The sequence below is a fragment of the Callithrix jacchus genome, chromosome 1, assembly GCF_049354715.1.
Source record: "Callithrix jacchus isolate 240 chromosome 1, calJac240_pri, whole genome shotgun sequence".
NCBI lineage: Eukaryota > Metazoa > Chordata > Mammalia > Primates > Cebidae > Callithrix > Callithrix jacchus.
The window spans coordinates 66,426,152-66,446,284 of record NC_133502.1 but is presented as its reverse complement, the minus strand read 5'-3'; the positions used below and the strand labels follow the sequence as shown (position 1 = coordinate 66,446,284).

The window sequence follows — 20,133 nt, the reverse complement described above, 5'->3', positions numbered from 1 at the left end:
GGTGTGAGCCACCATGCCTGGCCAAACATCTTTTTTTAAAGCACATTTTCATGGTGAGGTATTTCAAATGTTTTCAGTCATTCGATTCTACATGCATTTTTGAGTGCCAACTCCATGCCTACACTGTGATAGACTCTGGGGAATGACAGGTATTCCGAGTTTTTCTAAAGGAAGTTTTTTGTCGTGTTTATACTTAATATGAGAAAAATCAAAACTAGTAAAGGAAATGACCTGCTGGCACAGGAAGCAGGCAGAAGGCTTTTTCTGTTTCTGTAAACCTCCTAGGACAGATCTTAGCTGAAGGTAAGGAAGAAGTTTCCAGCAACTTGAGCCAAGACGTCTGCCTCTGCCCAGGTTGTTCTCACTGGTGTTAGTGAGCAAGGTGTGAATCCTGAGTATGAAATTCATGAACAGGGAGGAAGAACATGGAGAGGCCCAGAGAGGATTCTAACATCAGTCACCACATGGACAGAAAAGGCACTGACCCAATTTAAAATTATATCACTGGCTGGAAATAAAATCTAAAGAAATAGCATTCCTAATAAAGAGGTTCAGTGTGCCATGGGAAGCGTAGGAAAAACCATCATACCTCCATTTTCTACTAGAAATGATTTACTTTGATCATCATTCCATCTGTTGTCAGGTGCAAAGTCAGCTACGTTTGACCTTATCAAATATTTATAATACAGCCTCAAACAAAAATAGGATACATTTGAAAATATCGTGGTCAACTGTGAGCCCTAAGTGATGAAGTCCTTCCTCTGTTACACCTCAAAGGACACAGCTGCAGATCTTTGCGGGTGTTTGATAAATTCCTTGATACCAGATACTCTGCTTTGTCAAATGACAACGAAGTATCTGCAAGAACAGGCTAATCGTATCATTCTACATGCATACCCTTGCTAGACATTTTGAAACTCCAAGACTATTGCTCTCTAGCTTTTGTTCTCTCTGAAACTGTGAAACCAACCATACCAGCCTTTAGCTCACTGATCATCCTTAATGCTTCCTTTAAGGTACTATCTTCGTTCAGTTCAACAAACATTTATCACAAGCTGCCTAATGTGCGCCAGGCACTATAGCGTATGCAGATGAACGAGACAGTTCCCGCTCAAAAGGAGCTTATAGCCTGATGCTTTGGTTCTTCAAAAAAATGCACACAATCTTTCAGACTCCCAAAAGCCCATTAATTCACAGATTCAAGAGATCTGTGAATCTCAGATTAAGAACTCAATCCAGTACAAAAACAAACAAAAGGAGTCCACAGCAAGTTCTTAACAGGTGAATAACTGTGAGTTATAATTAGACACCAAGAGAATTACAGAGCATACATAGATACAAATCATATGCGTCCCCGGCTTATGGCAGGGCAGAGGTAGGAAGACAGCAAGGTGGCTCTTAAACACATATGCTGACATTGAGAAAGACCTGAAACTCAAACATGCTATTAGTCCAGTTAGGCGTGGCACCTTATGTTCCAACCTGCAGCACCGCTGCTAGGACCTCGGTTAGTTTCCTATCTTACTTAGAAATGGAAGTAGAGGAACAATGACTTTTAAAACAATGAACAGGAAATTAAGATTAGCAAAGGCAGATTTCAGTTTTCAGTGGATTTACTGATTCCCTAAACAGAAGTGAAGTGTTGGAAACCAGGAACTTGTCTGGTGTTGGAAGAAAAAAAAAAACAAACAGAACAGAAGTAAAGTGACTCATCGTTTTCCAGGACTCACTCTCGAAGAGAGGGGAGAAGAGCACGCAGGGAGTTAAGGGTGGTTTGGTTTCTGTTTGTTGTTTATGTTACCTCTGCATCATATCTGACTGCAGCAGAGAATAGTGAAAAGGCATTCTCCACAGTAATTCCTCTCTTGATAATGTGCTGACAAAGTTTTTTCAGTCTGTTTTCACAGTAAGATGTCGCCAAATCCAGAAGACCTAAAAGTAAGATGTGAAAGACTTGATCAAGTTTATGGTAATTTCCCATACACAGATTTTGTTCTGGTGACCAGATACGTATAGGTAAATTAGAATTTTCTTAGTGGACAAGATACTAAATTTAAGTAAATAAATTCTCTTTTTGACTGTCTGCCTCCTCCACTTCCACATCTCTCCTGTATTTACTTTATACAATTTCTTCAGTAGTATGAAGGAAAGGCAAAATTTGCAATTTCAATCCTCATTTTGTTTCCAAAATGCTAAATGCATTAGCAACTTATACATCAATATCAGAAAATTAAAATAAGCCCATAGCTTAACACCTAGGTGATGGGTTGATATGACAGGTGCAGCAAACCACCATGGCACACATTTACCTATGTCACAAGCCTATACATCCTGCACATGTACTTTAAATGAAAAAAAAAAAAAAAGAAAGTAAGTTCAATGACATTGGAACACTACAAAAAAAGAAAAACCTATGGTCACAAACTAGGTCCATAACTATTAACCATAATAACTACACAACACTGTTTTTAAAGACATTTACTTCAAATCTTTTTTAAGCACCACATTAAAGCCAATACACCTGAAGCTTTTTACATTTCAGGACTAAGAACATAAGGAAGTATATTCCGGACCACGTGGCTTGTCCATCCCAGTGCCACCTCGGTACCTATAGCATCTTCCGGAGGCAGGTCCACTGTGTCTGTGTAGAGGTACTGGAGAAAGGCACGATACACTGGGTAGGAAAACTGGTCGATTTCTATCACTTCCTTCATGTCTTCATTCCAATACGACTGGAACATGGATCGAAAGTGCTCACACCTACAACAGAAAAGCAAAAGGCTTATCTGTTCAGCAGGAATTAAAAAAAAGTTACCTAATTAAGTTGACAAAATCAGATAAACAGATTAGAAGTATCCTTGGGCCGGGCACAGTGCCTCACACCTGTAATCCCAGCACTTTGGGAGGGGGCTGATCACTTGAGGTTAGGAGTTTGACACCAGCCTGACCAACATAGAGAAACCACATCTCTACTAAAAATACAAAATTAACTGAGCATGGTGGTGCATGCCTGTAGTCCCAGCTACACAGGAGGCTGAGGCAGGAGAATTGCTTGAACTCAGGAGGCAGAGGTTGTGGTGACCCAGTGCCACTGACTCCAGCCTGGGCAACAAGAGTGAAACTCCGTCTCAAAAAAAAAAAAAGAAGTATCTTTAACTACTATATCTGGGCCTGCACATACCAGGATTACAAACCTATAGTCACCACCCAAAAACATTCCACATGCAAGTGGTTTTTGCATATGCCTTTTACATACACTCACTTTCGTTTTTTATATATCCTATTAAATATTAACAGGTATACACAGAGCCTAGAAGTACCTAGCACTTCTACTACTGCTTCCATTTAATGGCTCCCAAGGTTTTTTTGCTCCTTTGTATTTTAAAATCACATACAGAAATGTATTTTAAACAATGAAGTGAAAGAGATTCAGAAAGGAGAGTTCAAAACTTTTGACTACATATTAATATCAAAATGATTCATTTGCTTTTTGTTTTATGTAACTAGTATATTCTTAAAACTGTTTTATATGTTAACTGGATTACATCAAGCTGATCACTGTCTCATTATTCGACATAACAATTTTTCCTCCTTTCTGACTCATCGTCAAAAGAGCTATCACTCCTGATTTGTATTTGTGCATTGCCTGCTCCCTTTCCTCTCTTTCCAGGCCTGCTACAAACTTGTTTATAAAACACTCACATCCACTAGGATAGTCAGATATTTCAAGAAAACCTGAGCATCTCCTACACTGTATTTACATGAAAAAGCCACCTGCATGAGAAACTGATTTCTGAATACTGAATTTTCTTAAGTACAATATAGTTATATCTTTCTAAAAATCATCTTTTAAAATTCTTTTAAAGTGAGATAGGATAAAAAAGAGAGAAAGTATTTTCAAAATCCACTCAGAGTCGAGGCACAGGGGCTCATGCCTGTAATCCCAGTCCTTTGGGAGGCTGAGGCAGGTGAGTCTCAATCACCTGAGGTCAGGAGTTCGAGACCACCCTGCCCAACACAGTGAAACTTTGTCTCTACTAAAAATACAAAAATTAGCCGGGCGTCATAGTGCATGACTGTAATCCCAGCTACTTGGGAGGCTGAGGCTGGAGGATTGCTTGAACCCAGGAGGTGGAGGTTGCAGTGAGCTGAGATCACACCACTGCACTCCAGCCTGGGCAACAGGGTGAGACCCCATCTAAAAAAAAAAAGAAAAATCCATTCAGAATACTAAAAGAATGGCTTCACTTACAAAGGAAATTACTCTACCTGAGAAGCAAAAAAGAAATAGTTGTCTAAGCAAAGAATCATGGATTTCATGGTCAGAAAACTGTATATGAAAGGAACAGACTGGCTGACAAAGGTGCAAAGACGGAAACAGTTCCGGTTCATTTATTCAGGTAATACTGTGGTTCAGATATTTACTCCCTCAGGTAAGGAATGACATAGGACTTTTTGGTTCCTTTCAAATGTATTTCTTTGCCAATAGGTTTTGAACTAGATTTCCAAAAAGACTTGTTAATGGTCTATGTGCCCCTTTTTCTGCAATGGCAACCTTTGTGAGCAATAGTTCAAACAGTTACTGATAAATGTATAGTTGCCTCTCATTTATAAAAGGAGCTCCTGCCATTTACTATCTCTAAAAAACTTTTTCTTTCATTTTTGAGATAAGATCTTGCTCTGTCACCCAGGATGATCACACTCACCACAGCCTTGACCTACTGGGCTCTAGCAATCCTTCCACCTCAGCCTCTGGAGTAGCTGGAACTATAAGAATGCACCACCACACCTGGCTAATTTTTTTTATTATTTGTAGAAACAGTGTCTTGCTATATTGCCTAGGCTGGTCTCAGACTCCTGGGATCAAGTGATACTCCCGCCTTGGCCTCCCAAAGTCCTTGAATTACAGGCATGAGCCACCATGCCCAGCCCAGCCTAGAACATTCTTTACTTGGTACTTACATGTCCCTTAGAAACAGAAGCCCAGTATTCCTATGAGAACTTTCTGCTTGAATCTTTAATTAAGAGTAAAAGAGGTCATATGCACGTTTCAATAACAACCTTTTGTATTTTCTTTAACAACATAAACAAATTTTCTGACAGAAATGAGTATTCACAAGATCCTTAATTTAAAAAACAATATAGGCCTGTGCAGTGGCTCATGCCTGTAATCCCAGCACTTTGGGAGGCCGGGGGGGCGGGGATCACCTGAGGTCAAGTGTTCGAGACCAACCTGATCAACATGGAGAAACCCCGTCTCTACTAAAAATACAAAATTAGCTGGGTCTGTGGTGGTGTGCACCTGTAATCCCAGGAACTCAGGAGGCTGAGGCAGGAGAATTGCTTGAACCCAGGACGTGGAGGTTGCAGTGAGCCAAGACCATGCCATTGTACTCAAACCTGAGCAACAAGAGCAAAACTCCATCTCAAAAATAATAATAATTATTATATACGTATAATTTTATATATATATATAGAGAGAGAGAGAAATACTAAGCTCCTACAGGACACTTTTTCTAAAACGCTCCATGAGTGTACACACAAAACTCTTTGACATGAAATGGACGGATACTATCTGCAAAAATATTAAGTAGTGACATTTCTCTCTACCACAAAGGCTACTTTTTTTTTTTTTATCAGCACCCATTTTATGGAATAACAAAGAAATAGAAGTGGCAAAAAGAAAGTACAGTTATTGACGTCTCTGAGCTTATGCAAAAATACCTGATTTTCAAAACAGCTTTATGGACGTGAATATATTTTCCATCAATTCGAAACTTCAGATCAGCAGTTTCTGGACTATCAAATTCTTTCTTCAGTGACTCTGCAACTGTTAAAAAGTCTTCATGTTCTGAAGGCAACAAACACATATTAATGAGGAAAGTTCAAGGAACAGACTGAAGATTCGAAAGTCTTCAAAAAAGATCATCATAACAGTAGTGGATAATTCCACTTGTTTTTTTTCTTTTCAAGAGTTCATACCTTATTTGACAAATCGATTCTACAGTATTAAAGTAAATATCCTGCATCTATAAACTACAAAAGAGAACCACCAAAAAATGGTATTTAGAAAGACCAAATACCATCTTATATGGTTAAATATTAGAAACATATTTTTTTAATGGAAAAATTATAGGTAGTTCATGATAATATAATAACTCCCTCTCAAAATGAGTGGTTCTTTTCTAAGACTAAAAATTTATCAGTTTTCCTTGACCGAAACACTAAGAATATCTTTTTTCTGCTCTGGGGTAGTTTTAAGGGGTCAGCACACCCAACTCAAGGAGGTGCAAGAAACAAACTTTCCACTTAAAAGGTAATGCTAAGCAGTCATGCTCTCAAGCAGAGAAACTCTTTCCCAAGTTTCTGGAATCTAAGTATCTCTGTTAACCCTAAAAATCACTATATGCATAATCCTTACTCGGTATCTAAACAGAGCAAATTCACTTAGAAGCAACACCTACATGAAGGGAACAATTCTATAAGAACACATGATCACTTTACCTGATAAAAAGAATTGCTGTTATGGTTATATGTATGTAGAATGTGTTACTATAAGAAAAAGCAAAGACACTGTACACATTCCTGCAACACTTTCTTGTGCTTTATATGTATGAAAGAAGAAAAGAAGGAGAAAAAGGCTAATGGGGAAATGTTTTTAAATTCCAGAGATCCTCACCAGGCATCGAATCAAACTGCTATGGATACACAAAGCAGGTTTCAACTGCCCACGGCTGAGTTAAAAAATCAGTGTCTTGGAACCATCCAAGATGGCCGATCGCTAACATCCCAGGATTGCAGCTCTCAGGGAAGGCGCGGAGAACTAGAGGACGCCACACTTTCAGACAAATTCTGGTCGTTCACGGAGCAGGAGATCCCCCAGTGGAGGAAACACACAGGTGGCCAGCGCGACTCTCGTGGCCGGTGCAGCGGTTCCGCGGCACCTTGGCGCGGCAGCTCTCGGAGCAAGGAGCAAAGTAAACAGGTTCGGAGGACCTGCACGGGTCCCCAGCAGGACACCAGAGCCCGGCAGCGGCAGCGGCTGTGACGGCACCTCGGCGCGGGAGTGCTCGGCGCAGAGTAAACAGGACCGGTTTCCCTTCTGACCGAGGTTTGGAGCCCCAGGAAGGCAGAGTCGCCCACTACCGACACAAGAAGGAAGCCCGACAGGAGAATCCTGGGCAGAAAAGCACCATCAGTTTTAACACCGCTGCTCTGGCCCTGGGAACTAACAACCAGGACGCCCACTCAAGAGACCTAATCTGAAAGTTGGTAATTTCAAAGAGACAGGAGGATAAATTTACAATGACAGGAAGAAACCAGCGTAAAAAAGCTGAGAATACTCAAAGTCAGAACGCCTCTCCCTCTAAAGATGATCACAGTTCCACATCAACAATGGAACAAGGCTTGATGGAGAATGAGCGCATCCCAATGACAGAATCACTCTTCAAGGAATGGATAATAAGAAACTTCGGTGAGTTAAAAGACCATGTTGTAGCCCAACGTAAAGAAACTAGGAACTTTGAAAAAAGGTTTGATGAAATCCTATTGAGAATAGACAACTTAGAGCGGAGTATGAGTGAATTAATGGAACTAAAGAATACAATACAGGAACTCCGAGAAGTATGCACAGGTTTAAACACTCGAATTGTTCAAGCAGAAGAAAGAATATCAGAGGTCAAAGTCCAACTTAATGAAATAAAACGTGAAGAAAAGATTAGAGAAAAAAGGATAAAAAGGAATGAGCAAAGTCTCCAAGAAATGTGGGACTATGTGAAAAGACCAAATTTACGTTTGATAGGTGTACCTGAATGTGACGGAGAGAATGAATCCAAGCTGGAAAATACCCTTCAGGATATTATTCAGGAAAATTTTCCTAAACTAGCAAAGCAGGTCAAAATTCAACCCCAGGTAATACAGAGAACACCACAAAGATATTCCTCAAGAAGAGCAACCCCAAGGCACATAATCGTTAGATTCACCAGGGTTGAAACGAAGGAGAAAATACTAAGGGCAGCCAGAGAGAAAGGTCATGTTTCCCACAAAGGCAAGCTTATCAGACTTACAGCAGATCTCTCAGCAGAAACTCTACAAGCCAGAAGAGAGTGGGGGCCAATATTCAACATTCTCAAAGAACAGAACCTTCAGCCCAGAATTTCATATCCAGCCAAACTAAGCTTCACAACTGAATGAAAAATAAAATCTTTTATGAACAAGCAAGAACTCAGAGATTTTATTACCACCAGGCCTGCTTTACAAGAGCTTCTGAAAGAAGCATTACACACATAAAGAAACAACCAGTATTAGCCTTTCTAAAAATACACCAAAAAGTAAAGAGCACCAACATAAAGAAGAATTTACACCAACGAATGGATAAAACAGCCAGTCAACATCAAATGGCAGTAACCCTAAATTTAAATTGACTAAATCCCCCAATCAAAAGACACAGCCAAAACCCAATGGCATTTTACATCCAGACCTGTTTCACATGCAAGGATACACAAAGACTCAAAACAAAGGGATGGAGAAAGATTTACCAACCAAATGGAGAGCAAAAATAAATAATAAATAAATAAAAAGCAGGAGTTGCAATTCTCGTGTCGGATAAAATAGATTTTAAAGCAACAAAGATATAGTGGTAAAAGGATCAATGCAACAACAAGAGCTAACGATCCTAACACCCAGATACGAGACTTAGATTCAATGAGACAGAAAATTAATAAGGATATCAAGGACTCGAACTCAGATCCGGAACAAGTAAACTTAATAAATATTCATAGAGCTCTCCACTTCAAATACACAAAATATACATTCTTGTCAATACCACATCACACCTACCCATAAGTTTAAATGAAACATTGATTGGCCATTATTAATACTCATTTTTTTTCAAAATAAAGCAATATTTCCATTTACTCTCCCTCTTTCTCTTCCTCTTTCTTCCTCTCCTTTACTTATTTTTTTTTTTCTTTCCTTCTCTCAAAAAAAAAGAAATCAACTTGTAAACCTCTAGATCCAGGTCGGCAATGTCTCTCTCATTGCTTGATTTCCTTCCTTCCCTTCCCTCCCTCCCTCCCTCCCTCCCCGCTTCCTCCCTTCCTTCCTTCCTTCCTTCATCCCTTCCTTCCTCCCTACTGTCCTTCTTCCCTCCCTCCCCGCTTCCTCCCTTCCTTCCTTCCTTCCTTCATCCCTTCCTTCCTCCCTACCGTCCTTCTTCCCTCCCTTCCTGCCTTCCTCCCCCCCCCAAAAAAAAAAAAAAAAATCAGTGTCTTAATCAAAGAGCTCAGCTTTCAAGCCTGGGATGAACCTGTGTCCCTTGGTAGCCTGTTGTTAACAGAGCAACTCCTAGAGGAGGGACAACAGCTAAAACCTAGGCTGAAACTTAACAAATGAGTTTATCCACAAGCTTTATCACAATCTCCCAAGGAAATATCTTTTGCCTAAGCCCTGCGACCTTAACTTACAGCCCTCCCTCCACCCAATGCAATGCAGAGCTCTCCTGGCTACGTAGAAAAGGTGGAAAACCTCTCACAGTTCAGGCTTTCTCCAACCTTGTAACCCGGATCACTGGTGAGTAAAAGAAAAGAAATGACTAAGATGGGCCAAGAGTCCAGGGCTCTAGAGTGCTACCCCCACCCATCCAAAAAAACCTTATTACTCATCAGTGTCTCAACTTCTGCACCCAGTCTTAGGCTGAAATGACCCCTTCTCCTCTTTGCTCCTGGCAACAAGTATAGTATGTCCTTTCAGAGAAGAAATCCTCCTCAGAGGGGTGAATTCACCATCTGACTTTCTTTCTAACACTCAGCTGAGATCACAAACTGAGAGGGAAAAAAACTCTTGATTTTTAGTGGGTGGAAGAGAAAGAAGTTGTCTAGGACAGCAGTCCCCAGCCTTTGTGGTACCAGGGGCCAGTTTTGTGGAAGATAATTTTGCCATGCACGGGGGCAGAGATGGGGATGGTTTCGGGATGATTGAAGCGCATTATGTTTATTGCGCACTTAATTTTTATTATTGTTACACTGTAATATGTAATGAAATAATTATAAAACTCACCACAATGTAGAATCAGTGGGAGCCCTGAGCTTGTTTTCCTGCAACTGGGCAGCTCCATCTGGGGGTGATGGGAGACAGTGACAGATCATCAGGCATTACATGCTCATAGGGAGCTTGCAACCTGGATCCCTCACATGTGCAGCTCCCAACAGGGCTCATGCTTCTATGAGAATCTAATGCCGCTGCTGATCTGATTGGAGGTGGAGTTCAGTAGATAACGTGAGTGATGGGGAGCAGCTGTAAACACAGATGAAGCTTCACTCACTGCCACTCACCTCCTGCTGAGCAGCCCAGTTCCTAACTGGCCACAGACCAGTACAGGCATGTGGCCTGGGGTCTAGGGAGCCCTAACAGTCTGGGTGATACATTCAATGACCATATTTTTTCCAAACTTAACATTTAAAATGTCAGGACATTTGTTCTTCAAAGAATACCTGTGCCATTTTAAGACATAAGAACGGGGAAAGCCTTTTATAACAAGTCCAGGTTAAGTAGTATATATAAATCTGAAGACGTATACAGTATATATAAATCTGAAGACATGTACAGAAGTAGCACTCAGCTGGGTATGCTACACGTGTGCGATTCTGGACAAATAGTACCATTCACTGAACCAATTATTTTGCAATCACAATACTCACTGCAAAAAAAAAAAAAAAATACTAAAGAACTTGTCAAAATGAAGTGTAAGGAAATGTTCAACTGGTTTCACTTTAAGGCAAGCTTAACTCTTCCTAAGCATCCTCTTGCCCCCATGCCCATGACTGGTCACTTAATGATGGACAAAGCCACCTGTCTCACACACCTAAGCATGACATGTATTAGAAGACTAACCTTCAATATCAATTGCTGAGCAACGCAAACACCTTAACTGCCAAGAACTACATAAATTTTCAAGCACAGAGCATCATGGACCACTTATTCCCTCTGCTTGTAAATAAAAGAACAACTCAGAAGAACTATGCTAGCAAAAAGGCAAAAATAAACAAGAAATATAAGAAAAAGATTAAAGTCATCTTGTAAATGGCTACTCAGCTTTAAGACATCCTAGCTTTTTCAGCCAACAATGGACTCTTAAAGAAGACAATATTCAGAAAAGGTACAGATGTAACAAAAGATCACCCCAAATTCCACTACCCTTTATGATACCTCTGTTTTGATGCCCTTCTGAAATACAAGAATTTGAAATCAGTTGAAAGACAAAGAAAGAAGATGATGTTAATGTGTCACCTTAAAAAGAGACAGGGTCTCGCTCTGTTGCCCAGGCTGGAGTGCAGTGGTGGGATCACAGCTCACTGCAGCCTTGACCTCCCAGGCTCAAGCAATTCTCCACTTCAGCCTCCTGAGTAGCTGGGACTACAGGCAGGCACCACCATACCCGGTTATTTTTTGTAGAGATAGGGTTTCACCATGTTTCCCAGCCTGGTCTAAAACTTCTGGGTTCAAACGATCCACCTGTCTTGGCCTCTCAAAGTGCTGACAGCACAGGTGTGAGCCACCATAGTCAGCCAGTTCTTTACTTTTTTGAAAGTTCATTTTTGATTAGTATTATACCAGGCTATGTAAGAAATCTAGTATAATAAAAGTGCTTAAGAGCAGGTTACCCAAATACTTACCCAGGAGCATTCATAATAGCACTACTCACAAGAGGCAAAGGTGGAAATAACCCACATGTCCATCAACAGGTAAGTGACAAACAAAATATGGTATATATACATGACGGAATATTATTCAGTCATAAGAGGGAGTGAAATATGGAGACATATTACAGTATCAATAGGCCTCAAAATCATTAAGTAAAAGAAGCCAGACACAACTCACACACTGTATGCTTCCACTTATATGAACTATCCAGAGTCAATAAATCCATAGAAACAAAAAGCAAACTGGTGGTTGCTAAAGGCTGGAAGTGGGAAAGAATGGAATGTGACTGATTAACATATAAAGGCTTTCTTTTGGGGTGGTAAAAACATTTTAGAATTTGACATAAAAGGTGGATGCAGGCCAGATGCGGTGGCTCAAGCCTGTAATTTCAGCACTTTGGGAGGCTGAGGTGGGTGGATCACCTGAGGTCAGGAGTTCAAGACCAGCCAGGCCAACATGGTGAAACCCTGTCTCTACTAAAAATACAAAAATTAGCTGGGCAGGTGGCGGGTGTCTGTAGTCTCAGATACTTGGGAGGCTGAGGCAGGAAAATCGCTTGAACTCAGGAGGCAGAAGTTGCAGGGAGCCAAGATCTCGCCATTGCACTCCAGCCTGGGTGAGAGAGCAAGACTCCGTCTCAAAAAAAAGAAAAAAAGTAGATGCACAACACTATGAATGTCCTAAATGCAACTCAACTGTACCCTTTACAATGGTTAATTGCATGTTATATGAATTTGATATTAACTGAAAACACTTAAAGAAAAATTTAAAGTTCATGGGAATATTTCATAATATATGAATGTGATTATGTATATAATTTGAGGGAAGGTTCAAAAGCTAATAGAGAATAAAGCATTTTAAGAGAGCCCAAGACCAGCAAATACACAGGAAAACTCATCAGTTGGTAGTACCATTCTTCCTGGGTAGAGGTGGCCCTGCACTTTCTTACCCACAGACAGGAGGCGCCAGGAGACGGCAGGAGTGGCAAAGCAGGCAAACACATCATCGGTGCAGGAGAAGTGGGTGAGGTGTGGCAGGATCACAGACTGGCCCCGGCACTGGCCCCACATGTACACGTGCCCACCCTGCGTCTTGGCCGCAGACGTGTGGGCAGAGTGACAGGCTGCAATCTCTACCACCCTGAAAAGTTTTAAGAAAAATGCATGTCACTTCATGATCACAGAAGCCCACAGCACATCACACAAGGCCACTAAAACGTTCATGCTTGGAACACTTCAGAAAACAAGAGTCCAAGATCCAGGGACGCTAGCTGCCAAGTCACAGCAACAAAAGCAAAAGATCAGGGCAAGAGCACTGTTCTCCTTTCCCAATTGCCCATTTCTTATCCTCAGCTCACTGTGAGTTAGGATAAACCACAAACTGCCAAGGAAAACTTGGAAAACAGACTAGAGACCCAAGCAAATGAAGAAAGTGGACCTTGTTAAGACCTTTTGTTGACAAAATGTCTTAACAAACGTGTTGGTTTAAACACCATTTTTTTTTTCTTTGAGACAGGATCTCCCTCCATCACCCAGGCTTGAATGCAGTGGCATGACCATAACTCACTGCAGCCTTGACCTCCCAGGCTCAAGCAATCCTCCCACCTCAGCTTCCTGGACCACAGCTGCGCCACCACACCTAGCTAATTTTTGTATTTTTATGGAGATGGGGTCTCACTGAGTTGCCAGGGCTGGTCTCCAACTCCAGGGCTCAAGTGATCCTCCTGCCTTCGCCTCCCAAAGTGCTGGGGATTACAGGTGTGAGTCACCATGCCTGGCCCATTTCTTTATAAATATAACTTTCTCTGTCCTCTCCTACCAGAGCTCACAACACTCACTGGGCTGATAAGCATTGGCTGAGGGGTCATGGACTCTAAATGTTCCAATCCAAAAGGACAACAAGCCAAACTTACTATATTTCTCAGTAGCATGCTTCTTGGGTAACATACCATAATCAGAAGTCAGCACACCAGGACATAGTAGGTAAGACCATACAATTTGGCTGAACAACATCAAGCATCTATTCCAGTAACACATACTATATCAAATCAATATTTAAACAGATAATGTCCTTTCAAGAGCAGATTTATTTAAAAGTTGTTTTACTTGGGTCAAAGGAAAAGCTTATGCTACATCATAAACATCAACATGGCCATAGACCCGATCTATCTTCCATACTAAAAGGCCAGCAGCAAGACTGCAGTAATTATACCAAGATGCATTCATGCCTATCAATCACAGGTGGTTATTTCAGAGAGCCACATAAGAATCATATCGACCTCATGTTCATTCTGGCTGCTACTCAAAACACTTATGTATAGGACAGGCACAATGGCTCATGCCTATAATCCCAGCACTTTGGGAAGCCAAGGTGGGTGGACCACTTAAAGCCAGGAGTTCAAGACCAGCCTGGTCGACATGGTGAAACCCCACCTCTACTAAAAATACAAAAAATTAGCTGGGGATGGTGGTGCACCTGGAATCCCAGCTACTTGGGAGGCTGAGGCAGAAGAATCACTTGAACCCAGGAGGCAGAGGTTGCAGTGAACTGAGATTGTGCCACTATACTCCAGCCTGGCTGACAGAGTGAGACCCTGTCTCAAAAAAGGGAAGGGAAGGGGGAAGGGGGGAGGAGAAAGGGGGAAGGTGGAAAGGGACTGGAGGAAGGGCAAAGGGGGAAGGGAAGGGAACCTCTTTTGTCCAAAATGAGAATGTTAATAAACAGAAGAATTACAAAGCCAAACACCACAGCTCTGCCACACAGTACCAAAGCCACATCTCACATACAGTCCCAAGACACGGCACAGTCAAGTTACCTTTCTTTCTCCACCATGATGTGTGCTGGGCTTAGCAGGTTATTTTTATTGCCAGTTCCCAGCTGCCCATATGTGTTAGCTCCCCAGGCATAGAGCAAGCCCTCATCTGTTAGTGCTAGAGTGTGTGCGTAGCCGCAGACAATCTGCAAGTAAATTTAAATGGTTACCATTAGCAGGAAAACAGGAAAGGCAGGGAGAACATCTACTTAAAGGCTATAGCCAGCTTCTGCAGAATGCCGATTCATCATCAGGGGTAGACTGACATTTGCTGGAACATTAAAAAAGCATTAGAGAAGCCTAAGCCTTAGGCTACTGAAGTTTTCCTTTTTTTTTTTTTAACTTGTCGAGACTGTTTTGCCAACACCATAGTCTTGCTTCTCCTCATGGGAATTTAGGGAAGCTATATTACACGTGGAAGATAAAGGTACAGAGAAATATTGCCGCAAAAGACTGACTGAAGAGTAAACCTCCAATATTTCTCCAAATTAGGGCAGGGAAGATAGACCGGAAGTGCTAGCTGAGAGGGCACCGCACATACCTGGTTCACACACACACTGTGCAAAGCTGCCACTCTCACAGGGGTCAGCTGGTTGCCATTGTTTCCCAAGCCCAGCTGACCGTTGCCATTGTAACCCCAGCCATATACCTTAGAGAGGAGAGAAGGGAGAGGATAAGTTTTTTTAAACTGCTAGTAAGAAGGAACAGACAAAAAAACAGTCCATCTAAACACATCAGATATTTCCAACACCTATATTTTACTCTATGCTCCTCCCACTGATCTCCAAACAGAAGCTATTCTGGAGATGGAGATGACAGAACTGGGCATCGGTTTCTACTCCATGACTTAGACGGTCTGGGGCAAGTCACTCTTTCCTGTTTTATACATGAGGAAGTTGAGCCTCACTAACAATTATTAAGCACCTACCGTATGTCAGACACCCTGAAAGGTACTAGGAGTAAGTTTTTGGTCACAGTTTAACAGGGGAAATAGATACATGCCAATTTTTTGCAGACAGGTAGCAAGTGCTACAAGACATATAATCAAGGCGCTGCAGAACAGCAAGGAGGAAGGCTTTAGCTCTAGGAAGAAAGATTAAGGAAGACTTTTCAGAAAGTGGAGATTGGAGCAGGGCTGAAGAATGAAGGACAGCAAAGATTCCAGGCAGAAGGCACTGAGTACATTAGAAGCTAGTTTAGAAGATAAGTAGGTGGGCCTGGCTAGACACTTCCGCAGTAGTGGTAATATAAAGAATAGAAGAAGGCAGAGTGAGGTGGCTCATGCCTACAGATTACAATCCCAGTATTTTGGGAAGCCAGGATGGGAGGATCACGAGGTCAGGAGATCGAGATCATCCTGCCCAACATGGTGAAACCCTGTCTCTACTAAAAACACAAAAATGAGCGAGGCATGGTGGCACATGCCTGTTATGCCAGCTACTCAGGAGGCTGAGGCAGGAGAATCACTTGAACCAGAGAGTTGGAGGTTACAGTGAGCCAAGATCGCGCCACCGCACTTCAGCCTGGAAACAGAGCAAGACTCCATCTCAAAATAAATAAATTAATAAATTAATAAATAATAAATTAAATAAAACAGAAAGTCTAGAAGGAAAGCCAAGGGCCTAGAGGGACAGTTACAAAAAACATGCCAGAGAAACTGCAATGCATCTATAAATTTCTCACAGAAATATTAATTTAATTTGCATTTTTGAAAGATAATGCTGGCCACAGTATGAAAAGATGACAGAGCATATAAGGCTAGAGGCAGAGAGAACCTTTAGGAGGTCATTTCTTCTCTGGTGAGCAAATAGGTGAGCTCTGATGAGGCTCCAAACTAAGGAGTGACAGCGGGATCAAGAGAGAGAAAGAAAAGGAAAGAGGATTACACAGAGGACTTCCCAGAATGTGATGGTCCCTTGGATATCTGGAGTGAGAGGAGACCTGTCTGCTGAAAGTAACAGGGTTGGGCATAGGTTTGACAGGAGTGCTAAAGGTTCCGAATAGCCATAGGAAAAAGTACTGATCAGGAACAGACAAATAAAGGCCTTGTTCAAATTACGAACCCAAGATTTGTGGTGGCATCAAGCCCCACAGCAATGCAGGGTGGCTGACGTAGACTATGGCTTTTCAGGCTTTTCAGGGTTACATGACGGAAGGGAAAGGGGAATGGAATTTAGGGGCCTGGAGAGAGATGGTTAAAGGCACTTTCACCCAGTGCCTTCAGTGTAACAGACATGAACTTTCAATGACCATCAACATTTTAAATGGCATACCTCTTGACCCAGAAATTCTTTGGAAATTTATTCTATAGAAACACTCGTATAAGTGTACAAAGAGAGTAACGCAGAAAATCACTGCAACCGTTTATGACAGGAAAAAATTAGAAAACTGACATTTCATCAGTAGAGCTCTGAATGTGGGTCGCCTGCAGAAGCCAGAATCAGCAGCCATAATGATGGAAAGTTGCATAAATAGTCTGATCATAGACACAGGTAAACACAGGCTGCTAAACAGGAGAGTGGGAAGCAGGTTGAAGAAAAGCAGAGAAAAGCTACGGTAGATATCATCATCCCATATTTGAAAAAAAAAGATAATTATACTCACCTATATGTAATTGTTTAAGGGAACAGTCAAAAAAGGCATGCATGAAACTATTAAGACTGGGAAATGGTATTTACTTTTTATTTTATCTGTTTCACTTGTCTTCCTTTACTTTGTTAAAATAACCACTAATAACCTAAAAATTAAACTTTTTTTTTTTTTGAGACAAAGTCTAACTCTGTCACCCAGGCTAGAGTGCAATGGCATGGTCTCAGCTCAGTGCAACCTCTGCCTCCCAGGTTCAAGCAATTCTCCTGCCTTAGCCTCCCAAGTAGCTGGGACTACAGGCACCCACCACACCTGGCTAACTTTTGTATTTTTTGTAGAGATGGGGTTTCACAATGTTGGCCAGGCTGGTCTCAAACTCCTGACCTCATGATCCGCCCACCTTGGCCTCCCAAAGTGCCTGGCCTAACTTATTTTTAAAAATAAGAGAACACTGGAATGGAGGATATTCAATGGCCATCTCAAGGAATTCTGAAATCATTTGCATGATACTGAGATTGAGTTTTTAAAAAATAAGTTAACGTAAGTTAAAGTCTATGCATAAACTCTAAAGCACTGTAGCACAGGTGTCCTCAATCCTCAGGTCGTGAGCCGAAGACCAGTACCAGTGTGTGCCCTGTTAGGAACTGGGCCGCACAGCAGAAGGTGAGTGGTGGGCGAGGAAGTATTACTGCCTGAGCTTCGCCTCCTGTCAGATTAATGACAGCATTAGATTCTTATAGGAGCACGAACCCCGCTGTGAACCGTGCAACAAGGCATCTAGGCTGTACACTCCATATGACAATCTAATGCCTGATGATCTCAGGTAGAACAGTTTCATCCCAAAAGCATGACCCCAACACCACCATGGAAAAATTGTCTTCCATGAAACCAGTCCCTGGTGCCAAAAAGGTTGGGTACCACTGCCCAAAAAACCACACCAACACATGACGGCAAAACACCTGTGTCCAAGGTAATATCTTTGTATAATTCTCATGCACTAAAATATGCATAGGTAGTAAATGGCCGTTTAAGTGCAAGTTGCAACCAGAGATTAATTTCATAGAAATAACCATCAGCTCAAAAGTTACCATAGTAGGGGTAACTAAAGGGAGAGTTCTTAAAAGTAGCTAATAACAGTCAGGAACCCCCAAAAATCTTCTTTTCCAAGTTGCTTCCTCCTGTGAACATTCAAGATATAGGTAGGTAGTTCTACAAGGATTTCATCAGCTAATTTTTTTTTTTTTTTTTGAGATGGAGTTTCGCTCTTGTTACCCAGGCTGGAGTGCAATGGCGCAATCTTGGCTCACCGCAACCTCTGCCTCCTGGGTTCAGGCAATTCTCCTGCCTCAGCCTCCTGAGTAGCTGGGATTACAGGCACGCACCACTGTGGCCAGCTAATTTTTTGTATCTTTAGTAGAGACGGGGTTTCACCATATTGACCAGGATGGTCTCCATCTCTTGACCTCGTGATCCACCCGCCTTGGCCTCCCAAAGTGCTGGGATTACAGGCTTGAGCCACCGCACCCGGCCTCATCAGCTAATTTTAAAATGCACAGTTGACTTTTTCAGTGGAAGAGAAAGATAGGATTAAATTCTTTTATCTATTATATTAAATATCACACACAAATACCTATAGGCATTAGGCTATTTCGATCTTGCAAAAAATACAATTTAGACAGATACAATCTTTATTCACAGGTAAATCTTGGAATTTAGAAAAATCATACTGAGGAAAAAACAATCTCCAACTTCTCAGTCAGTAATAAATGGTCTGATCAGTTAACTTTCAACAGAGCTACCAAAACAAAGCACTCTCCCTTCTTCAATCTGATACATGCACCTTGTGAAGAAACTAACATTTAATTCAAAAAGAAGGTAGAAAGGGAAATGGGAGTGGAGAACACCTCACCTCGCCATTGTCCAGAACAGCCATGGATGAAGTCTGACCACAGGCAATGCCAACTACCCTCTTAATATGTAAACAGTTTGTAACTTTTCGAGGAGTTGGTTGATTTGCTGTAGAACCTGATCCCACCTGGCCACAGTTGTTATAACCCCAAGCAAATACCTACAAGAGAAAGGAAAAGGAAAGAATAATCAGGATGAAAGAAAATTTCACCCCAACACAAACAGTCATAAAAATTAAAATCAGCCTACTTAATGAGTACTTAAGATGTGCTACATGGTTCTATATGCTTTACACACATTAACCTACTTAACCCACCTAGTAATCCTGTCAAGTGACCCTAGGATAGGTAGTACCCACTTTATATATCCCCATTTCATACACGAAAACTGAAACACAAGAGAGGTTAAGTAACTTGCTTGAGGTTCCAAAGCTGGTAAGCAGTGCAAAGAGAATTTAACCCCAAGCACTCTGGCTGTGCTCTTAACCACCCTGCTACATTCCCTCTATAACACATACTAATATGGCATCAATAGGAAATGAAGTATATGCCACGTTAAGTATCAATGACGTAAAAAGTTTGCTCAACTCTTTGGGCACAAATATTCATTGTTTTCCATGGAAAACATTCTAAACAACAGTATAAACAGAGATGAATTACGGAGGGAGGTGTTGGCAGTAGAGGAAATAATTTCAAAAATGTCTAAGCCCCCACTCCCTACTCTGCTTCACGTGCCTGCAGGAGGTGGTCCACATATATACTGAGTGTGGCTTCCACAATTCTTTCTGTCCTGGTATGATGCCGGCCAAGGCAAAGCCCTTTGCTGAAAAGCCCTCTGCTGAGTATTTGTTACACGTTCATCTTATAGGTACAAAACAAATAACCTGCAACACCTCCTCAAAGTATATTCATGTAAATATCTAGTTTAATTATGCAAATATTAATATTTAGCATAATTATTCAAAGTACCATATGCTTAAGATTAAAATAAAGCAGGAACCAGCCTGTGCAAATTAGCAAGTTTGATCTAAATTCAGCAATCATTCTTCTGGCACTTCTCAAATACACACATTCCCTTGCAGTGCTGCTGCCTTTTGTTTAAAAACTGGGGCTGTAGTTCCACTA

General features: G+C 41.5%; 1 protein-coding gene across 37 annotated transcripts in view; it reads right to left on the bottom strand.

Annotated features, from left to right (window-relative positions):
* The window catches only part of RCBTB1 (RCC1 and BTB domain containing protein 1), a 149,634-nt gene that overhangs the window by 8,823 nt on the left and 120,678 nt on the right, over positions 1-20,133 (bottom strand). For all 37 annotated transcript variants that reach the window (XM_054253173.2, XM_054253151.2, XM_078359414.1 and 34 more), the window contains 7 exons: positions 19,011-19,169; positions 15,054-15,161; positions 14,516-14,658; positions 12,650-12,840; positions 5,725-5,851; positions 2,609-2,760; positions 1,802-1,932 (listed from right to left, as the gene is read on the bottom strand). In XM_054253173.2, coding sequence (XP_054109148.1) covers positions 1,802-1,932; positions 2,609-2,760; positions 5,725-5,851; positions 12,650-12,840; positions 14,516-14,658; positions 15,054-15,161; positions 19,011-19,169 — 1,011 coding nt within the window. The remainder of the gene's footprint in view (positions 1-1,801; positions 1,933-2,608; positions 2,761-5,724; positions 5,852-12,649; positions 12,841-14,515; positions 14,659-15,053; positions 15,162-19,010; positions 19,170-20,133) is intronic.